Raw genomic sequence first — 23,192 nt, forward strand, 5'->3', positions numbered from 1 at the left:
AAGCGACACTAGCGCTCAGGTGGTAATTTTAATCGCGAATTGTATTGTACGGCTATTTCACCAATGTTGCCAGACACAAACGCTAAAATATAACTACCAGTTGCTCGAAATTCCTCAGATTTCCGAAGTGTTTTGCTTCTATAATCACTTCGATTTCCTTTTTTAAAAATGGATATCTGGGTAACTGTTTGTATATTCAGTACGCTAGAAAAGCTGCGACGGTAGAGAGGAGGAGGGTACGGCAGTAGCCCCTCTCAACAGACGAACCAAGTATTTTCACAAATACACATTTTTCACGTGCTTTTTTCATGATAATAATCAAAATAAACATGTCTGCCCCACCTCCCTCGTTCATCAAAGAATTTAAATTCTTTGTTATATCATCCAAATGTAAGTTTGAAGGAGAAGTGTTTTCTTTCTTCGCAAGTTTTTCATGCCATTTTGAAAATATTTAATTGATTAAATTTACGAAGTCAGTGTGAATACATAATTTTGGAACATGAAGGTGACTTATTTCCATACTCGCGCATATTTTGGCAACACCGAAATAAATAATCCAGAAGCTGGGCAGTGTAGTACCACAAGAATACTTAGAGAGCTGTCTCCCCTAATAAAATCAATTTATAATGGCCAGCTTAAAAATCAAAAAGCATTTTTTAAACCCATGGTCAGATTGACCACTTTTTTGGCGGTTGCAGGTGACTTTCAGCTCTCTCCACGAACTTGTAGTAGTTGTGAATCACAGTAACAGGCACTGGCGTACGCAGGGAGGGGGCTCAAGGACTATTGTCCACACATGTACATTTTATATTTCCAAATTTTTAAACCCATCCGAGTTATTTATCAGGAAAGGATAAATGTAAATAATACTTACTTGACAGATGTTCGTGCCCAGTGAGGCAATCATCTACTTGAATTTTTTTCGTAAGTAGATATCGTCGAAGATGGAGGAGTTCTTGTTCATTAAGAAAACACGCCTGTAGATAATAATGCTTCTACAGTGGGATCCACAAGTATTGTTCGGCAAATTGTCCATGGTTTTTATGTATGTATACTGGTGCAGAGGTTGTGAGCAGCTTGTTTTGTGTCTTGTTTAAATTCTTACGAAAAACAGAGAGAGTGATGGACAATTTGATAATACTTATGCATCCCACTCTGCAGAGTGAGCCCGTAAAATCGTAGCAGACTAATATTAGACAGCGCTCTGCGACGCCAGGTTTACCGGGTTCGAATCCAGGCTTGAACATGGGTGAAAGAACTTGTGAACGTCCCCTCATTAATTTCATATCATCCCTCATCGTCGCGATTAGCTAATACTTGCAGAAAATCGACGATAAATTAAAAAATCGAATAAAAATCATATTAAATGAACCAGAATAAGTTGCTGGATGAGAGCTGATGTTTTCCTATTTTCCTGGCATCCCCTTCGCTAGATGCACATGTGGTAACCTGAAAATTGTAAATGGTAAACTGGTCGAGTAATAGCTCATTCGATTGGTTTGAATTTAAAAGAAATAAATTCAATAATACATATTTTTAATGAGAACTATCATAATGATCTTCATTTGATCTACTTAACACAAAACAGTCAATATTAAGAATGAAACGACATTAAGAAACTAATTTATATAAACTTATTTTATTAAATTAATATCTTACACGGAAATCACACACGCTGGTAAAAAGTACATGTGCTATGCATATTAGATATACTTGCCTTCGTTAAGAACATGGAATCAAAAATATGTACATTCATTATCATAATATATCAATATTTTGTCAGAATATTCAAATTATTAAATGCATATTATTAGTAACTCTCATCTGTCACGTACGATTCTTTGTATAACATGATTCAAAAATTTGTAAAACTATATACTGAATATAAATACATATAATTTATTTTATGTAAGTCCAGAACTATATAAGTGAGTCATGCGATTACAAAATTAATGGTTGATAATTATTGTTCGTATGCAATACTTAAAATAATATACTTGCTATTCATGAATCATATAATTGTATGTCTTATACAACACTAATATATTTACTGGATAAAAATATATCAAGGACAATATTACATTTATTTAATTTTGAGGCACATGATTCTATCAGTAAACTTGAGATTTCATTATTATCTAGTTGTTTATACTTGATAATAATATTTCCTTGATGTTTTCGATAAATAACGACAGATTAGTAATACAAGTTACTTTATGCAAAGGATAACTTCTAAATAAACAAATAAATATTTACATAAATTCTAGACATTTCTTTAAAATCATCCATTACTCTAAACTGCACGAAAATTTGAAAACATATGAATATATAAATACAATAATGTATATTGTAAACATATTTTATGTTCTATGGAATAACTATTAATTACTGATTGCTGAGACGATACACTTAATATATATGTATGTGGTAAAAGTAAACTATATGGTACATTATGCATTCTAAACAATGAAATGCTTTCTTAACAAAACATAGGCGAAATGAGATCCGGAACAAGGCAATCAACTGTTGTTGTATTAATATGGAAAATAAGCTTCAATCTCTTTTGTCCCAAGACAGCAAGTTCATAACGTATACGAGTACATAGTGAAAATATGAACTTACACACTTTCAAAGCGTTTTACAAAAGTACGTTACGTCATTTCCTTGATGTATATGGATGATTATGTCGTTAAGAACGTGTTATCACACCACTTGAGTGTGTATATTAGTCATGGTTAACTTATATTAAATCGGTTGAGTACATGCGTCTTGTTGTCCTATACAAGATGATAGTCAGTATTCGTACAAAATACTTCATGTACAGCACTGGGCATAAGTACACTACACACTTGTGACAGTACAAGTCCTTCTTCTTAACCTTTTAATGCCCACATCACTGATCAAAAAAACACGAAACAGAATCAATGTCTTTACAAGCGAGTTAGTTCTTCAGATGTTTTGATTCTCAAGGCAGTAGTCTTTGGTAGTAGATGGGTTTTTCAGAGTTATCGATGACGTAGAATGACTGAGGCTTTCCATTACCTGAGAAAACTCTACTGAAAGGATATAGTGGCGTCTTGTAGGTCTTGAAGAGCTGGTTAGGTTCAGTGTCGACATGCTTCCTAGGTAAGGTTTTCAAAGGTTTCTGCTTGGAAATCGTGTAGATTCTGCTGTTGCTATACTGGGTTTGAGGGATTTTCGCCTTTGGTGGCTGCGAATCCACCAGCTTCTTCCTCGCTTGTGCACGAGCGGCCATCTTGGTCAAGAACGGTATGTTCCAGTGGTATATCTGGTTAGGTTTGCCGTTGGACATGAAGTTGACGGGTAAGGCAGGGAGGTAGGGCGTAGGGACCGTCGGATCCTGCTGGAAAGGAGTGTAGTAGTACTGACTGGGTGGTAGCTTGATGTAGTACACGGACGATTCTCCGATTCTTCTGCTGGTGAAGAGTTGGGGCTTGTCCGGACCTTCCCAGCGGGCGAGTCCGAACCTGGAGAACAGAGCGTGGTTGGACGAGGCGGCGCCAGTGCAGCAAACCGACGCCAGGAAGAGGATTGCAGCTACCAAGCTGAAACGAGAGAGACAAATAATCTTAGTCAATGCTGCAGAACAATATCTTCAATTACAATCACACTGTGAAATTTTCTAATCAAGTGTACAAATATACTCTTAAATTCTGGTCTATGTCAACAATCCTTCTCAAGATCAGGAAAGAGACAACTATGCGACATCTTCGACCCATACACAAAATTCGAAATTCATCGAATGATGCACTTGGGATCGGTTCAACAGCAAAGGGGGAATACTATGAGTTCCTCTTTCTGTCGCCACAACCCATGCAGGTGTAACTAATAGTTTCTTTATAATAAACCTTTGTAATGTTGGAAATACTTTATGGCCACCCTGTATTCTTGGTAGCCATAATACCGGGTGTTTCATAAATATTAATTGAAGGGTTACAAAAATGTATTGCAAGTAAACCAATAAACTTACGTTAATAAAACCAGTCCAGAACGGTCGGGGTACGCAAACAGTTTGTGCGTGTGTGTTTTGTTAAGCTGAGAGTTCACATCAGTGTTGCCACAATATGGAGGCACAATTTCGCTTTCCAAGGGGCAAAAATTTCCCTCTTTGGACCATTTTTTCCCTTCTCCTAAGCAAACTATATATCAATAATAATAATAATAATAATTAGTAGTAGTAGTAGTAGCAGCAGCATTATTAATGGTGGTGGTGGAAGCAGTAGTAGTACGTAATTAAGTATTCCGTTGAATTAGTTATTCGTTTGAATAAAAAAATATTTTAAAAAATTTTCACATTTCAGTTTCGTCACTTCCTGACCAGATGTCCCTGGTTTGAATCCTGGTCAGGAATCCATTTAATCGTTAATCATCATAGTTACTATTTATCCAAAGATACATAAAAGCAACGTACAATAACCTTATAGGAGCAGAAACAAGTAGGAATAGCAAAATAAATAAATAGCAAATATGTGGATATGAAATTCGAAATTAACATAACTGGAATAATGTAGTCAGATGACCTTAAAATTTCCCTGCAATTCCCTTTTTTCCCTTTTGGCTAAAATTTCGGTCCGCAATCCCCTGCAAAAGGGAAATTTCCCTTCATGTGGCAACACTGGTTCACATACCTGCCGCTAGGCGACACTCAAATCACCCACACGACTCACAGTGTTACACCGAGTGACTTCTTTCTTTTTGTGGAGTTTCATCAAAGACAGGGTTAGCGTGTTCGTCTCACCGATGCCGCGTTATATCGCAGCCCTAAGGGAGCGTATCATCGCAGCGATAGACACTGTCGACAGGCACATGTTGATGCGAGTGTGGCATCGTGTCGATGTGTGCCGTGTCACCCATGGTGCACACATTGAACATTTGTTGGTGAAAAAAAAAACAGTTCCTTGTTCGTTCTTGACTGGTTTCAGTAGGGGCATAAAGCCGATTCAACGCCCGAAAATGGGGCTCGCAGTGTTGCTAACTTGTAGCCTTTTACGATATATATTTTAGAGTATTGCCAACTCATAGTCTTTTACGATGTATATTTAACAGTATTGCTAGCTTATTGTAGCCTTTTACGCGGTATCGAAAATGGGGCTCAGTGGTGCTCGCAATATTTCCAACTCGTAGCTTTTTAAAATGTATATTTTATATTGTTGCCAACTCGTAGCCTTTTACGCTGTATATTTTAAGGGCCTACTGAGCCCCATTTGAGGGCTCACAGCTTTTTATGATGTATGTTAACCTCATTGGCAGTGTTGCCAACTCATGTTTGCCTTTCACGATGTATATTTTGAAGGCCCACAGCTTTTTACGATGTATATTTTAAAAGGCCATAGCTTTTTACGATGTATGTTAACCTTACCAACAGTGTTTTACATAGCAACCGGCAGTGTTACCGACTCATGGGACTCAGTAGGCCCTTAAAATATACAGCGTAAAAGGCTACGAGTTGGCAACAATATAAAATATACATTATAAGAAGCTACGAGTTGGAAATATTGCGAGCACCACTGAGCCCCATTTTCGATACCGCGTAAAAGGCTGCAATAAGCTAGCAATACTGTTAAATATAATTACATCGTAAAAGACTATGAGTTGGCAATACTGTAAAATATATATAGTAAAAGGCTACAAGTTAGGAACACTGCGAGCCCGACTGAGCCCCATTTTCGGGCGTTGAATCGGCTTTATGCACCTACTGGTTTCCTTAACGTAAGTTCAATATTTTACTTGCAGTATTTTTTGTAATCCGTCAATTACTTATGAAACACCCGGTATAAGTTCCCACAACTTCTTATCAGCTACTTTCAGTGTTATGGCTTTATGAGATGCATACGCGCAATATTCGTGCACACCTGCCATAGGTAACCGTAGTTATTTGTTTTGACTTTGCACTTACAGAGGACAGACGTAACTATGTTTGCATGCTAATATAGCACCACTCTAGTCAATATTAAGACAAGCGAAGAGTTAACGAGAGAAATGCAAGTGCTACAGCTGTAATCCACATGAAATTATAGAGGAAATGCTCATTGTTATATTTTCGGTCCCTTTGTTGCGAGCGTACATGCTTGCATACACCTGTCAGTGAAGTATGCTCAGATATTACAATCAAGCGGCACCGCCATAACTTCAGACTGTCATAAGCCAACATCAGCGGAATGTCTGAAGTTGTTTCTTCAGGAGCGTAAGGATAATTATCCTGAGCCAGAGGAAAAAGAGTGTCCTTTTGAAGCAAAGGACACATAAATTCTAATCAAGGCACATAACAATTAAGATTTCATGTTAGGACGGCCGAGCCCCTTCATGATGATAATGACAACATCAGCGAGAGCGAGTTCCGACGGGGACACCGCCCCTGTGCAGCCCCGGGCAAAACTGGCAACACTGACTACGTTCGACAGTGTAGCAAACTCAACAAGCTCTCTGTATGTTAAGCTATTTTTACGTTACTTCTCTTCCTTTTTAGGTTAATCATGACTGTCTGGGACTTAAACCTAATGCACTATCACAAAATAACAGCATTGCTCCCTGTTTTAAAACATTTAAAACTTATTTTATTCTGAACATTTTACCTTTATGATAATAACGATGATGATCTGGAATAATGTCAAAGATTCATACAACAATGTAAAATTTAACCGTAATTTTACTGTGAAATTACAGGCAATTAGGACGCCAGTAATGTCACTGTAAAATTACAGCTGCTCCACCGTAAAAAAAAAACTAACTGCAGAAAGCACAGAAGCACAGGGAAAAACAATGCCACTGCTTTCTTCGCCTTTCATTGGTTTGCAGTAAACACGTTGGTACTTGAATATAAACTTTTAAGTACTTTTATGTTAAGTAACCCGTCACGACAACAATATAAGTTTTACAACCGTTCTACGGTTCTACACTGCACTGTAGACGTATGCAGGGGGAGCTGATGTGGCTACAGCCCGTCCAGCAATTTTGAGAAAAAAATTCAAATTAAATCAGTAAATATCAAATCGGTAATTATAAACTCCCATTAAATATTATCATTTTTGCCTTTCATCAACTTGTAAAAAGATGGAAATAACGAAATATTTTATAGCGTATCCTGCTGCCCTCTGGAATGCAGCTGTGCAACATCCACCTTTACAATTTCAGCATCCTCCGGAAAAGAATCTGCGTACGTTAGTGCTTCAAACTATTTTTAGTGGCGGAGTGGTTATCACATTGCGCTTCGACGTCAGGTGTCGCTACACTGGGCATTCGTGTTCCTTGTGAGTGTCCCTTCATCGATTTCATCATATCATTGCTCATCCTCATCTTAGCGATCAGCCAAAATTGGCAGAAATACATAGTAAGCTATACCACATCAATCATGTACGGCATTTGTGTCTTACACGGGAGGTTATCTAAGTGTCCCCCTCCGATTTCCATGAAACTTGGCAAGTGTATAGAGGGGCCCTATGCCCCCTGTTTCTTCCTATGCCATATTTACGTGGTTTCGGGGTCAGATCCCCACTTCAATTTCTCCTCATCTTGACAATTGAGGGGGGGGGGGAGTTGCCCCTAAAAAGGGTTTTTGGCTGAAACACAAGAACACGTATTTCTTCCTTTGGGGCCCTCTATACACCTGCCAAGTTTCATGGAAATCGGAGGGGGACACTTAGATAACCTCCCTTGTTACTACAGTTGGATTCAGGGATTCTAAGTTGCTTTTATTCACAGTGAAAATACTGTTAGGGTGTCATCACTGTAAAGTTATGGATTTTTTTTTGTATAGATACTTCAAATACATCATAATTGATAGTTTAACAGGTCCATTAAGTTTAAAACAAATGAGAAACGACATAAATTATACATACTGTGAAAAGAACCGCAACAATAAATGAGCCAGCGATTGTGCACCCAACGGCTAAAGAAAAAGTAGGCGAATTGTCCATAATTATTTTCATTCGGTTGTATATTACACAATGTGATTATAATAATTTATCATCTTTATATATATTCTTTATTATCTTATACCGTACTCTATTATTGTTCATCATCCTAATTTACTTTGGCGCTAATTTACACTGTTTTTCATGTATATTACAGCAAACTTGTCTTGCACGTTTTGTACTGCCATCTCTGTTTAACATTTGTAATCACTCACGCGCATCAGACGCATGGGGTACGTAACAGGATGTAGAATAAAAAAGTAATGAAAATAGCGGTGGATAATTTGCCTACCATTATATTTGCCGTTGACTGTACATAGCTCTCGAAAAAGCCTCCGCTTCCATGCATGCTTTCATCATGCATGCTTTCATACTTTCGGTTGCAAGAGCCGAACGAATACTCAAGCCTCATTGTTCCTATACGGACACAGCTATAAATCCAATAACTTGATCGAATCTTCATCTGCTTTAACGAATATTACCCGCACATACCTCCCCTCTCTAATTGAATTCCTCGCACGTTTCCACTGAAACACTTCTAATGGGAGCAAGCTTTTTCCAATCCACTTTTGTGCATACAACGGGTGCGCATTGTCACTTGTCTTGCTAAAAGGATCGACTGCCTGTTCAGTTTCGGAGTGAGGCAGCACGGTTGCCAGGACGTGGGAAATATACGTAACCCCCCCCCCCCCCCACACACACACACACACAGTTTTCAAAAATTATGGATCACGCCGCTGAGGTAACTAAACGTCGCGACGCCATTGTATACGTTACAATGCGTTTAGAACATAACACAATGCAAATTAACCACAGCAGGGTAATTATAGTCAGGGGGTGACCACAGGGTTGAGGTCAAAATTTTGGGGGAGATTTTTCCTTCAAATAATATAAAATTCAATATGTGTATTTTTGCAGAAAAAAATGTTACACCTTGCTACTACCATGCTGCAATCTGTGCGATGAGGCGGGAGCAACCAAAATACATTTCCTTAGTAATTAATTATTCAGTCAAATGCTGAAGAAAAGGAAGAATTTAGGTGGTGGGCAGATCAAGTAAAGTCTTATTCAAGGTTTAAAAAAGTGACTTTCAGTAAAATGTTAGTAGTTGACACGCTGTCGTAATTACATACTTCATGGAGAATTATGACGATCTGGGGGGCACTGGCCTTGGGGGGACTGGCACCCCTGAATGTAAGTAGTAATAGAATAATTTTAACGTACGTGGTGAAAAAGAGTTATGGGAAAAGTATGATAGAATATTCTGTGGTACAGTGGGATGCATAAGTATTACGAAGCAAATTGTCCAGCATCATGTTTATTCTCTGTTTATACCCAATGAGAGCTTCAAGGATTGAGACAAAATATCAGACAAAACATCCATCAGTATACGTAAAAACTCAGTCCTTAAAAACACGTAGAGTGAAAGAGAAAAAGTTATGAATACAGTCATGGACAATTTGATACTTGTGTATCCCACTGTACCGTATTATTCTTGATAATTTGCATTATCTTATATCCTAAACGCATAAATTGCATAGAGCATTGTTCGGTATCCTTTTGTGTATGAACTTCCTGCATACTATTTTCCAAATACGAATAAATAAAGTATGGTTCAAATTGTCCACCCTTCCTTCCCACTTAATATGTTTCTTCCAGAATTCAGTCGATTAATATTTACGACATCTGTGACGTAAGAATAGATCAAAGACCTGGTAACACTGCATCTCGTGGCCAGCGTGATCCTCAACACACGACTCTACTTTAACAACCTCGGGAGCAAACGCCAGAAACCAGTCGCGGCACTTTTCCATGCAAATCGCTTCTTCTCCTTGCATTTCTACAAAAAAAGAAATAAAGGGAAGCACACAGGTGCCATTTTCATGCAAATGTTAGCATTCTGTGTACTCTTCGTATCAAATGCACGTTACAGCGACTCTCCTGCCATCTATCTTTTAGCACACGAAGCAAAAACGACACTGAAGAAAGTGAAGTTGCTGGGCACAATCTGCCAGACGCGTGACGTGAATCAGTGCCGAGATAACGAATTGTCCACCAGAAGAAGAATTGCGATCTAGTTCCTTCTGTTTCCATTCTTACCGAACATATTTCTTGCTTCGACTCGCACAATGCCACAGTGCAATTCCTTAACTTGTAAGAATGTTAATGAACGCTGTTGCTTGGAATGTTAACAAACATCTTCCTTGCCTTTTTTTTATCCGTTCGAGAGGAAGTGGAAGATTTGGAAGGAAATACCTTGTACTTCCTTCGGATAAAACCGTACAACTTTTGTCTCATAGTTCAGTGACAAATCTTGTGTTAAGAAGGATTTCCTCAATAGATGGCAATGCGACAATATATATTGCAAACCCATCGATAATTCTAAATGTTCGCACACACAATATGCAAGGTGTGATGCACAAATATTATCAAACAATTTGTCCATTACCACGTTTATTCTATTTGTTTTACAGAAATGAAAGCTTCAAGAATTGAAATGAAATTCCAAGCAAGCTACTGACAACTTTTGCACCAGCAAACATAGAAATCCATCGCTTAAAAACTCATAGGATGTAAGAGAAGAATTAGTGAAAATAGTCATGGTCAATTTGCCGAGTAATACTAGTAGATCCCATTGTACAGTGAGATCCATGAGTATTACCATGCAAGTTGTCCTTGACTATTTTCATTAATATTTCTCTTAAATCCTGTGTGTTTTTTAAGCGATGTATTTTTCTGTATGCTCGTGCAGAAGTTGTCAACAGCTAGTTTTGAGTTTTCTTTTAATTCTTGAAGCTCTTATTGGGTCAAATAAAGTTCACGAACATGGTGATGGACAATTTGCACGGTAATACTCATGGATCCCACTGTACACACGGTTAGAAGCATTTTTATCTTCCATTAATAAATATTAAAACTATATTACAGGAAGGCTTTATCGCAATCAAATCACATACTGGAATTTATCTTCTGCAAATATCTGTATAAAGAAACAAACTGCCGGAATACTAAGTGAGGCGAGTGAAAAAAAATATTCGGAAAGCATTTTCTTAGTGCAGACTTACGTCATAAGAAGGAGACACCACTTCTAAACTTTCAGGTTTCTGGGCCCAGGAGTTTGGACTGTGCTTCGAGTCAGTGGCGTAGGGCAAATTCCTTTAGATATTAAGTTGAGGAAGTAGAGTGACGATATGGGATAAACAAGCCAGAAAAATCCGGAAAATAAATTAAATACGATACACGGAAGCAGTGGCGGCGATAAAGAGGCGAGGGGGGCAGTTGCCACCCACTTTTTGCCACTTTTACTCCCGCACTATGCTAAACCTTATCTACCAAGAGAAAGAAATGTGTCCTTGCCTCCCCCAGTTTTGGAACCCTTGCGCCGCCACTGCACGGAAGTTAATACAGCATATTGTATACATGGAAAGAGGGAGAACTTTGTACCACAATGATTTTGATAAATTAAAATTTTTCACCACAAGTTGTCACAACAGAAGCATTGGCCTGGACGAAATCAGTCATCGTGTTTCAAAATCTCGGACTTTAAACCTACCGCAACAAAATTTCTTTGTGTGATCGATGCGCGGGAATGATTTTTCTTGATTCTGGCAACGGCAGCTTAGTAGCTTAATACATCCTGTCATCAATCACACCGAGAACGTTGCTTGCGAAGGACTTTCAACCAAGGCCTACCGGTTCGCAGGGACAGTGCCATCAGCATCACCGGATTCTCCATAGGTTTGGCCTCATCTGCCTTGGAGATGAATCCTGGACCAGAATCGGTGTTGACCTCGGAGAGAGGCAAAGGTGAGCGAGGCCAAGATCATTCGCTTTGAAATGCAGCGCCCATATCGTGTCGCAGCCAAGGGGGAAGCGTGGCGCCATCTCTTGCTTCAGAAGGAACTGAGAATTTTCCCGATGCGGTGTTAAGCACGAATCCTACACATTATTTCCCCCTCACTCAAGTAATTGCTTTTGTACTTCTGGAATAATAATCGTTAATTTCAAGAAATTTCCGACTATTAAAGTGAAGAAACTACCAAGAACTATCAGTTTTTGAATACGATTTTTTGTAATTTCTCGACTGTTCTGGATCCCGAAAAGTCGGGATCTGATTTTGAGAATTCACGTGCCGTAATTTTGAGTTACTTTTGTAAGCCTTCGACACGTATAAATTCTGGTCAGATGTACCATTAAGGAGAACAGATTAAGTGTTCTCTCTTTGATATCTGTCCACCCTAAATAAGCACAAAAAGACGGAGAAGTGTTTATCAACGAAGAGATAGATATTTGTGGAAAGAAAGCAAGGTGAATCCAGTTTCTATTTATACCTAGGTATAATGGAGTCAAGTCTGAACTTTATGTCCAGATATTATTTGAATAATTAAATCAAGACGACTTAGATAGGCATGAATGGGAGAGGAAAGAAGAGTCCACAAGATTTTTGTTGGAAAACCTTATGGAAAGAGGCCAGTAGGAAGCCCAAGAGGATAACATTCAGATGGACCTAATGGAAGGATGGAAAAGATTGGATTGATCTTGCCCAGGATAGAGACAGATGGAAGGCTTGTGCTGCTGCAGCCATAAACCTTCGGGTTTAAGAAGGCTAGAGAGTGAGTTAGTTAGTTAGTTAGTCAAGTCTGAACTTGTCTACAAAGCCAAAGTATTTTCAATTCAAATCAATTTGAATTTAATCATTTATAAAATAATAATAGAATGAAAGTAAATTAGTATCTATGATTGAAGGGGAAGAAGGATATCATACCCTGCCTTCACCCCCCCCCCCCCCGAGAAAAATCCTGCGGGCACCCTTGACTGTCAGTTGATGCACTTAAGAGTTCCGTGTGATGTTCGTTTTTATATCAACGGTCTAAATACTCGAACTAAAATTTGCTCACCAGGTGTCTCCGTGATTCGAGGTAGCTGCGATCACGCCAGGAACGGCCCTCAGCCATGGAAAAAAAGACCTAACCATTCGGCAAAGGGGGGAACATGTGTAAGTATAATGTAAGATCAATAGAAATAGCCAAGAGCGCTGAAGATGAGAAGACAAGCAGGCTGCAAACACCACTCTTGCAGGAGAAGATCTTGAAATGGTTCATTTCACCCATAGCGGAGGGCGAGAGGCACACCCAGCTGCTAAGACGTTGCGAAAATGGGTTGCGCCTTAGGAACCGATTTTCGCCAAGTGTTAGCTGCTGGATGTGCCCCGCACCAATCATAGTGGGAACACCTGCAAGGTGCACTCAAATTGCCCGATCCCATATGCGATCGGAGACGAGTGTGTCAGCACCACTCCCACGCGAGGTGAATGACTGAGGTTGCCCCGTGCTGGTAATCTTCAGACCTTCGGAAGCCTTCAATAAGAAGGGTTTACGGGGACGGTGATGTACACACGTCGGCGCATGTGGTAATTAGCCGAGTGTGCATTTGGTGCCATCATCCTCATTGGCATTCCGCCGCCAGTTTCCTCGTGCCGATGGTAATTGAAGGGCGGCTGCAGGCTCTGGCGAATGGACCACTAGACTGTGAGGTCGTTTTTCGGTGCCTGTCGATGTTCGTGGATTTATGGGAGTCTGTTTTTTTTTTCGTTTCCTCGTTGCACTCTTCTCTCGTTCTTTGCTGCCATTCGCAATACGGAAGTCTTCGGTTTTATCGTCTTCCTTTTAAGGACAGGGGGACTGGTTCCTTCACGAGGCACGAGTCAAAGAGTGAAATGTAATACTTTGCACGGTGTCAGATGGAAGATACGGTTTTATATAGGGGCAATTCTATTGTGGCGGATGTGACAATCAGACAAATTTACATTCGTTTTTAAATTATTTTCTCAGCACCTTCAAATATGTAACTCTATCAATTCATGCAATTTCATTGTCCTTGATGGAAGGTCATGCAAAATATTTCTCCCCCATCTCAATTCTCAGCTACAGAAAATACATTCTTTGAACTTGTGACGGGTGTGACACTTCTGAGACATGACTTTATGACCTTATTCAGTCTTTCAGAAAACTCTGTTAAATATATGGGTTTACTGAAACAATTTCATTACATTTTCACAAAGCAAACTTTACTCGACATTTAGATGCTTATAGTTTCTGAAAATATTACTACATACTTTCTGCATAACCATTTTTTGCCTGTGACGGATGTGACGTCATGCACATGTAGGATTATGGATCAATGTAAAGGCTATGAACATTATCATAAATAGATTCTTCAAACTAAGGTTTGTATCAGAAATGAAGTAGGATTCTTCAGAGCTTAAGATATAGAAACAAATAAATGTGACAATTTGAACGAAATTTGAACGAAATTTGAATTATTTTAGTTTTCTTATGGTATAATACTGTATCATAATTAAATTAAATTAAGTAGAAACCACACATAAAATTCAATTTCTACTATAAGAAATAATAGGTTTGAAACAATATGTTATTCTAAAAGCATGAAACTAATGTTTGTATTAATAATTCCAAATTCTTCATAGTTTTTCCCTTTAATTTCATATATAGTAAGTGATATTTTCAATAAAAATATTTCATTTTCACATGGAATGGCTCATAGCCTCTTATGGAAACACTTAAGGAACAAGTGACTCAGTAGTGTAACTGCCCACGCGGCACAAATCTCCAAAGGATATCTATAGGATATCCACAGTATCATAAATATGATGTTACATATTTTAGAACTGCAAAATTCGTATTCATGTTCAGATATTATTAGAATAATTAAATCAAGAAGACTTAGGTGGACAAGCCATGTGGCACGAATGGGAGAGGAAAGAAGAGTTTACATTGTAAGAGACCTGTAGGAAGGCCAAGACGAAGATTGAGGGATAACGTTGAGATGGACCTAAAGGAAATAGAGATTGGTTTGATCTTGTCCAGGAGAGGGACAGATGGAAGGCTTGTATTGCTACAGCCATAGAGAGTCAGTCAGTCAACTACACTATCCATATCATATCGATGGATATTATGGATACCCAGAGGTTCTCAAGTGCTGAATATCCATGGGATATACGGTATTATGCAGGAGTAGAAAAATTGCCCTCTACCCCCTTCTGCCGCGCCACTGTATGGACTCCAAATTCGTTGGTAGCAGTTACGTTTCTATACAGTGTGCAAACAAGCGTAGCTGATACGTGAAGTCGGAAAACACGACAGACTTGTAAGCCGCTGGCGTGTCATTGCCTCCTAATGGCCTGAGCGGATATTTTTATTTTTCCGGTTAACGACTATCCTGCTTCTGCAGCTCAAGGGATTACAATTTATTGCGAGCGAGAGGCACGCGTGAAACCCAGTTCTTTTCAAGTTTTTGTTTTTAATAAACATTGTTTCCATGTATCAACCAGAAGACAGTGGTGCTAACTACAGCTACAGGTATAAGTCAAAGAGAATGAAACAGCTTTACGAAGTAATTATGACGTAAATGTTTACGATAGAATATCAAACAAGGAATCGATATAAAGAGAAACCCTGGAAGTTACTTTCTTCCACTCGGCGCTCTTATGCAGCTTTGACATTGCTCCGCCAGGATCGCTAGTGTAGCAAACTGGTGCGTGTTTAACTGAAGGCGTATTGTGGGTTCGAGCTAGCAATCACAATGGTGGAAAGACATCTCTGCGCCCATTGTTATACTAAGCACCATCTCGGAAGCACATCTACCATTGGTATAAACAATTTGAAGAGGCTAGGTCTGTATGTAAAGGGAAGAGCACTGGGTGGACGCAAATACCCTACGAGTCTGTGAACAGAATAAGGCTCGCTCTAGACTGAGACATTTCCTTTAACATTTTTCATACCATAAACACTTCCAAAAATCTTATACGAGGGCTGCTGGAAAAGTTTCTGCAATCAATATGGAAAAAGACATGCGAAATTCTGGGAATGGCTTTATTGTTTATCAAAGTATTCACCCTTAAGATCGATACACTTTTACATACGCTCAAACCAATTTTGAAAGCATTTTTTCCACTCTGAAGCTGATACCTCAGAAACCGCTGTTCGGAATGCGTCAACAGCTGCTTCAGGCGACACAAATTGCTCACCACGCATCTTATTTTTCATGTGTGGGAACAAAAAGAAGTCATTAGGTGATAAATCAGGTGAGTACGGACAATGAGTTATTAATTCGACATTTTTACTGGACAAACATTCAACAGTTTGGTGTGCTGAGTGGGAACTGGCGTTGTCGTGTTGAAGAATACTGCGACGATTTGGGTTTGTTTTACGCAATTCATTGATGACCTCTGGCAAACAAATTGTTGTATACCACTCAGCATTTACAGTCCTTCGATCTTCTAAAGCTATTGTTGCCACATGTCCGGTATAACCGAAGAAACAAGCAATCATTTGCTTAGCAGCACTCCTCGAACAAACAACTTTTGTTGGTTTCGGCTCACTTTGAAACACCCAAACAGTGGATTGCTGTTTAGTTTCGAGTTCGTGGATGGACGACCTTCACGAAATTCATCATTGAGAAATGTGCGACCACGCTGGAATTCGGAAAACCAATTGTACACAGTCCTATTGGAAGGTGCCTCATCTCCAAAAGCCAAATGAAGTCGCTCGATGCATTGTTTCGGTGTTAAACTACATTTGAAATCATAAAAAAATCATTGCCCGAAAGTGTTCACGAGAAATTTCCATTTCTCACACGAAACTACTTCTTCACACTGCTGTGAAAAATAAAGGAATAGGCTTAAACAAACAATCAAAGATAATTTGAACATTCTTCCGATTTTTATAATAGCGGAACACTAGCGCCACTGTAGGTGGTAGTTTGCAGAAACGTTTCCAGCAAACCTCGTAGCAGATAGCCCTTTACAAGGATGCATTTCCTGTAACTTTTTGGTTATCTTTTGCGATTACAATGTGCAATATGTACAGCACGAAAGGCACGTCCAGTTACGCCATCTATGGTGAATGCACGGTGTTTACAATTGAAACAACTAAATTATTCTTCCACACGTGTACTATACACGTTATAAAGTATGTATTTAAGCAGTGCCATTCCTTTGTACATAAAAACTTTTTACATGAAACGTTATTCCTCTCGGTTGGATAGTTATCGGCTTTTAAACATGTGAAGTGGTACGTTGTTTACATCTGACTCGGCCGCCATTACAACTGCACTCGTGACCTGCAGGTCGCTTCTGATTGGTTATGCTATGGAAATAGGACGGGCTCGTGGGTAAACAAGTAAAAAGACTTGACATGTAGTTTTATTTTGCCATTATCACCATATTAATGGAATTTTAATAGTGAATGGTCATTATCCCTTCTGCCCCTTCAGCGTTTCATTTTTGTACCCCTCTGGACCTGTGGCTCTTATGCTATAACCTAGCGACAAATCTCTCGTAAATAATCTTACTATTTTGCTTCAAAAGGTTGCCATAGATACCAATCTCCAGATACTTAAGAAGGTAAGGAATGTTCTAAGGCACCTTGTTACACTAATGATTGGCGACAAGCCATTCATCCAAGTACCTCGCATTGACGTGATCTGAAAAGACATGCCTCCGTTGTTTACTAGTTCGCTTGGTTGAGCATTTTGGGTTCGCAAGGAAAATATCTTATTAGGAACGAGTTTGGGTAGATTTCTGCCAAATCGTACTCATTTCATGCTCTTCAAGTTTCGACTCAAAATCCCGTCTTCATTTTTACTCTTACCAGTCCTCATTCTTCTGCTGTTGTCTTCTTTAGCATATTTACAAACCCGTCTCATCTCTTGTAATCGTGTTTCTTTTATTAAAAACAGATGGCGCAGTTAAGAGCATACAAGCTTTTCCGCCATTTAGCTACGATTACAATCTTCAATATTATATTTTTACATTCAAAAAATGGTACATATATGATCATAAAAGAGGAAGAGAAAATATATCCAAAAATTATTTCAGCAGAAGTGTCTCGTAACAAATTTTTTTAAGACTTACAATAACAAAGGAGGATAAGGTGAATTTATTGAAAAGTGTTTGGTTCATTTCACAGCACAATCTTCAGAAAGTCAAGCGTTGTCTTAGTTTCGTCGACTTATGTCAAATATTCTGTTTTAGTTTCCTTTATACACAGAGTTCCAAAAGTACAGTATTGTCGTGCTACCCACTTTTCATATTTACCTTCTTCGACTTATACGTAACAGAACATAGGAAACTCACATGAATATTTTTCAGGGCAGCTTTCTATCACATTTCAATCCATTGCTTTCCCTCTCTCTTGTTTCTAAATCTCTTTCTCAATCTTCTACCTTTCTATTTCACTCTATCTCCTATCTCATTCTCTCTCTCTCTCTCCCCCTCTTTCTAAACCATCTCTTCTCTATCTCAGTCTCTTTCTTTCTTTCTTAATCTCCTTCTCTCTTTCTCAATGCCTTTCTTTCCCTCTTTTCTTTCTCAATCCGTTTCTTTCCGTCTTTTCTTTCTCAATCCGTTTCTTTCCCTCTCTTCTTTCTCAATCCCATTCTTTCTCAATCCCTTTCTTACCCTCTCTTCTTTCTCAATCCCATTCTTTCCCTCTCTTCTTTCTCAATCCTATTCTTACCCTCTTCTTTCTCAATCACTTTCTTACCCTCTCTTCTTTCTCAATCCCTTTCTTACCCTCTCTTCTTTCTCAATCCTTTTTTTACCTCTCTTCTTTCTCAATCCCTTTCTTACCATCTCTTTTCTTTCTCAATCTCTCACTATCTCTCCCATTTCCTTTTCTTATTCTATATCTTAATTTTCCTTCTGTTTATACTTTTTCTTTCTCTCTTCTGTTTCTCTACTTATTTCTTCGGCTATTTCTATATTTCCATTCTATCTTCTTTCCTTTCTCTTTTACTTGTTTCCTTTTCTTCTTCTCTACATCGTTCTATCAATTTCTATCTCAATCTTCCTGTCTCATTTTAGTCCTTTCTCCATGTTACCCTTCCTATTCCATAACTTATTCTGAAATTTCTTAGGCTATTTTGGTAGGCAGAGTAGTAGGTTGCTCCTGTCTTCAGAGCAGCAAGAATCAGATTACTGCAAAATGCATTTCTCGGTTAGGGATAGATGTACTGATTTTTTTAGTGTAATCCTTGGCAACACTGCCATCCCTTGCGGATGCGAGAAAAATCCGATTTCCCGACCACGTTAGCCTGCAATCTCTGGCCAGTGATTGGGTTGGGACCTGGAAATTCCTTGTCCATATTAAGAGCCATCCTGCGGCGACTGCCTAAGTGGCTTCGTATTAACTTCGTTCGTCCCTCCCTCCTCCTGTCCCCCCAACCCTTCGCCAAGGGGACAGAGGCCCCCTGTGATTTGGAGAGTTCGAGGGGACCTCCTCTGCTGCCGGGATCCTAAATGGACCAGCCAAGCTTTATCAAACGGATTCTGCCGACGAACCATGAAGAATAAGGCGCTTCCACTTGTAATATGATATATACGGTTAAATTACCTTTGGAGGGTTGGCGGTGCTAGGTGAGCAGGTACAGTGGCGTGCAGCAGTCCGGTTGGTAGAAGTTTCGTCCACCTATGGGCGCCGGGAGAGGTGTCGAACCTGTCCATCGAGCACCCTCCACAAGAAATTGGCAGAGTTCATTCCAAACTGAAAGAAAGTTAAGTTCCTTCGTACTCAGGACCGCGGAAGTATAGTCGGTAAGTATAGCCTTCCCGATGGCGTAGTGGTAGTGTCGTCGTCTTGTAATCAAGGGGTTTCGGGTTCGATACCCGGTGGAGGACCCGGTTCGGTCCAGTCCCGATTACCCTTACTGTGCATAAAGTGGACATCAAGAAACAATTCAGACAAACAAGCAAGTATAGTCAGTCTAACTGACACTTAGGGAACCTGGACTCGATTCCGGGATATGTAGCTAAATCGGATTTCGCCGGCAACTAGAACGATTCCAGCCGCTAAGCGGGCAGTGTTGAAGCGGCACAATAACCAAACGAAGTCACTGGGCACACATGTGCTTTTTCTCTGGCGGAATGAAACGGTACAGTGTACTGGCAAGTTTTTTTTATATGCGAGAATAAAACCAATTTTAACGAAACAAGTGCGTGAGTGTTTATAACTGCATGGGTGTACGATCATTTATGAACATATATTATGTATGCAGAGGGGTGTAAGTAGCTCCGGTGCGCACCCAGCTTCAAATCATTGGGTAGCTATGAGCTATCCAGCTTGGAGGTAAAATGGCCGGAGTTTGATGCGAATCACATCATCTTCTTTGTGGCCGAAATCAAGAATGTGTTGATCCTATCTCCAATCTCCTATGTGTCTTCGTTGCACGGTTGAATACAAGGAAATAGCTTGACCTTTCTCTCTCTCTCTCTCCAAATACATGTAAAATTGCTCAAAACAATTCTTCCAGAGCCGACCTCCTTGGTGGAGTTGTAAGCACAGCCCTCTACGACGCCAGGAGTCCCGGGTTGGAATCCCGGCCTGGGTATGTATTCTTCGTAAATGCCCCTTCATCAATTTCATCATATCATCACTCACCCTCATATTCGCGATTAGCCAAAAGTGGCAGAAAAGCGAAGTAAAATAAACCATAACAATTAGTCAAATCAATTGAAGCTCTCCCCAAGGGTGGAGTGGTAAAGTCGTCGCCTTGTAATCAAGGAGTCCCGGGATAGATACCCGGTGAAGGCACGTGGTGGTTCGGACCCCACTTTAAACAGTAGGTCCAGTCCCGATTAGCCTATCTAAAGTAGACAAAGCAACAATTAAAAGAAAATCAAATCAATCATTTCTAAACTAATAGGAATTGGTACTCGGAAAAACATTTCTCACTGTACTCAAAACCGTCCGTTATTTTCACACCTTGCACACACAAACGCTCTTCTTCCAAGGAACAAAAAACAAGGGCGGCCCATCTTAAAAGGAGCACTTAGCCCAGAGAATCCGTAATTATCCATCAATATTAAAGACGTCGCATCCTTTATCGGTAGAGATCAAATCGCCCTTGGAAGTTCGTCGTCCCCTCTTTAATAAAAGAGTAATTAATTTTTCTTGCGCCTGCCAAACGCCATGATCGCCTTCTCGCTTAGATTGCCCGTGCTTTCGAAATGAGTGCGGGATTGCCAATCAGTGGCGGCGTATTTGCACACGATTGCAATTATGGTGGACCGCTTGTCAGGTGCCAACTTCACCCATGTCCGTTGTCTCCGCGTACCCTTTGTTTTATCTTTGCGCCGAGGACAACTTAAGTTCATCACACCATTAGAGGAGAATAGGCGCAAACTATAGTATGCTTCAAAAGTAACATACAATTTTTGAACTTGGAAAATTTATTGAAAATATATTTCTAAGTAAAATATATCTCGTTTATTATATATGGGATGAGGAGACAGGTGAGTAGAGAAGGTTACAGAAATTAGAAGTGCACAATTTGTATTCATGTCCAGATATTATTAGAATGATTAAATCATGGAAGACTTAGGTGGGCAGGCCATGTGGTACGAATGGGAGAGGAAAGAATAGTTTACAGGATTCTTGTTGGGAAACCTGATGGTACGAGACTATTTATTATTATTTATTTATTATTATTATCTTGCGCACAACAGGCATATGCCCTTTTACAGTGCACAGTAAATGGGGGATTTATACACATAAAAATAATATTTATATACATTTTCAGATATAAAAAATTACATACAGAGGTTATATATATCGTCCTTATACATTTCCGTCGATAAAAAATGAATCAAATCTTACACAATTACTTTCATATATGTATGTGTTAATATAAACATATATAAAGTAAAGGAAAAATAAAATTAAGTAAGAATGTTGTCCATTAAATAGCGTTTATACTCAAATTTAGCAAATATGTCCAAGTGTACGCCCCTCTCTAACCATTCATTATGCAAGCTACCCATTCTTCGCAGGGGGGCCATTTCTGCGGATTTTGTACGGGTGCGGGATGTATGGTTCTTCTGTTTTCAAGGGAGGTAATGTGTAATTTAATTAGTAATTCGTTATAAGGTGTCATCTTTGGATATGCACCATCTATCCGAAAAACTATATAACGAGTAAATTTATTTTGAACCTTTTCAATAAGATCTATTTGTTTACTGGTTTGTGGACTTCACACTATAGATGCGTATTCTAATTTGGGCCTAACGTATAGGTTAAATAATGATAACAGCGCTTTATTTTCATTGAATTCTTTTGCAGTTCTCATAATGAACCCCAGTGTTCTATGCGCGTCATTAACAGTCTTTGTGATATGTAACTGAAACGATAATTTATCGTCGAACACTACACCAAGATCTGTTATTGAGTTTGCCCTGTCTATTTGTGTGTGTGCTATTTCGTAGTTATAGTGTATTGGGGATTTCAATCGGGTAAATGTTACGGCCCTGCATTTCTCATGGTTTAGATTAACTTTATTTGCTTTACACCATGCGCTGAGATTTTCGCTATCCTCTTGTAATTTAATGGAATCCTCTTCAATGTGAATGCTCCTATAGAATTTTAAATCGTCAGCAGCAGGAAGGACCGAAGATGGAGGGATAACGTTGAGATGGACCTAAAGGAACTCGGTAAGGATGGAAATGATTGGGTTGATCTTGCACAGGATTGGGTTTGGTTTGGTTTGAGTTGCTGTTTTAAGTCCACTTTATGCACAGTAAGGCTAATCGGGACTGGACCTACAGTTTAAAGTGGGATCCGAATCACATGTGCCTCCACCGGGTATCGAACCCGGGATCCCTTGATTACAAGGCAATGACGCTACCACTGCGCCATGGGGGAGGCCCTGCACAGGATAGGGACGGATGGAAGGCCTGTGTTGCTGCAGCCATAAATCTTCGGGTTTAATAATGCCGGAGAGTTATTTTTAGTATCTTTCTAAGTACAGCTAGTGTGGAGAGAGGGTGAGAAAGAAAGAAAGAAAGAGAGAGAGAAAGAAAGAGAGAAAGAAAGAAAAAGAGAGAGAAAGAAAGAGAGAGAGAAAGAAAGAAAGAAAGAGAGAGAAAGAAAGAGAGAAAAATAAAGAAAGAGAGAAAAAAAGAGAGAAAAAGAAAGAGAAAGAGAGAGAGAGAGAGAAAGTAAGAGAGAGAAAGAGAGAGAAAAAGAAAGAGAAAAAAAGAAAGAGAAAAAGAAAGAGAGAGAGAATGAAAGAGAGAGAAAGAGCGAGAAAGTAAGAGAGAAAGTAAGAGAGAGAAAGAAAGAGAAAGAGAGAGAAAGTAAGAGAGAAAGTAAGAGAGAGAAAGAGAGAAAAAGAAAAACAGAGAAACAGAAAGAAAGAGAGAGAGAGAGAGAAAGAGACACAAAGAGAGAGGAGTGGCAGAGAGAG

General features: G+C 39.3%; 1 protein-coding gene across 1 annotated transcript in view; it reads right to left on the reverse strand.

Annotated features, from left to right (window-relative positions):
- Positions 1-1,640: 1,640 nt before the first annotated feature.
- LOC145978442 (uncharacterized) overlaps positions 1,641-23,192 on the reverse strand; it is a 95,307-nt gene continuing 73,755 nt past the window's right edge. Inside the window, exon 2 of the mRNA XM_083111088.1 lies at positions 1,641-3,566. Coding sequence (XP_082967214.1) covers positions 2,966-3,566 — 601 coding nt within the window. The 3' untranslated portion in view covers positions 1,641-2,965. The remainder of the gene's footprint in view (positions 3,567-23,192) is intronic.

This window comes from Lepisma saccharinum, chromosome 24, assembly GCF_977018435.1.
Source record: "Lepisma saccharinum chromosome 24, izLepSacc3.1, whole genome shotgun sequence".
NCBI classification, from domain to species: Eukaryota; Metazoa; Arthropoda; class Insecta; order Zygentoma; family Lepismatidae; genus Lepisma; species Lepisma saccharinum.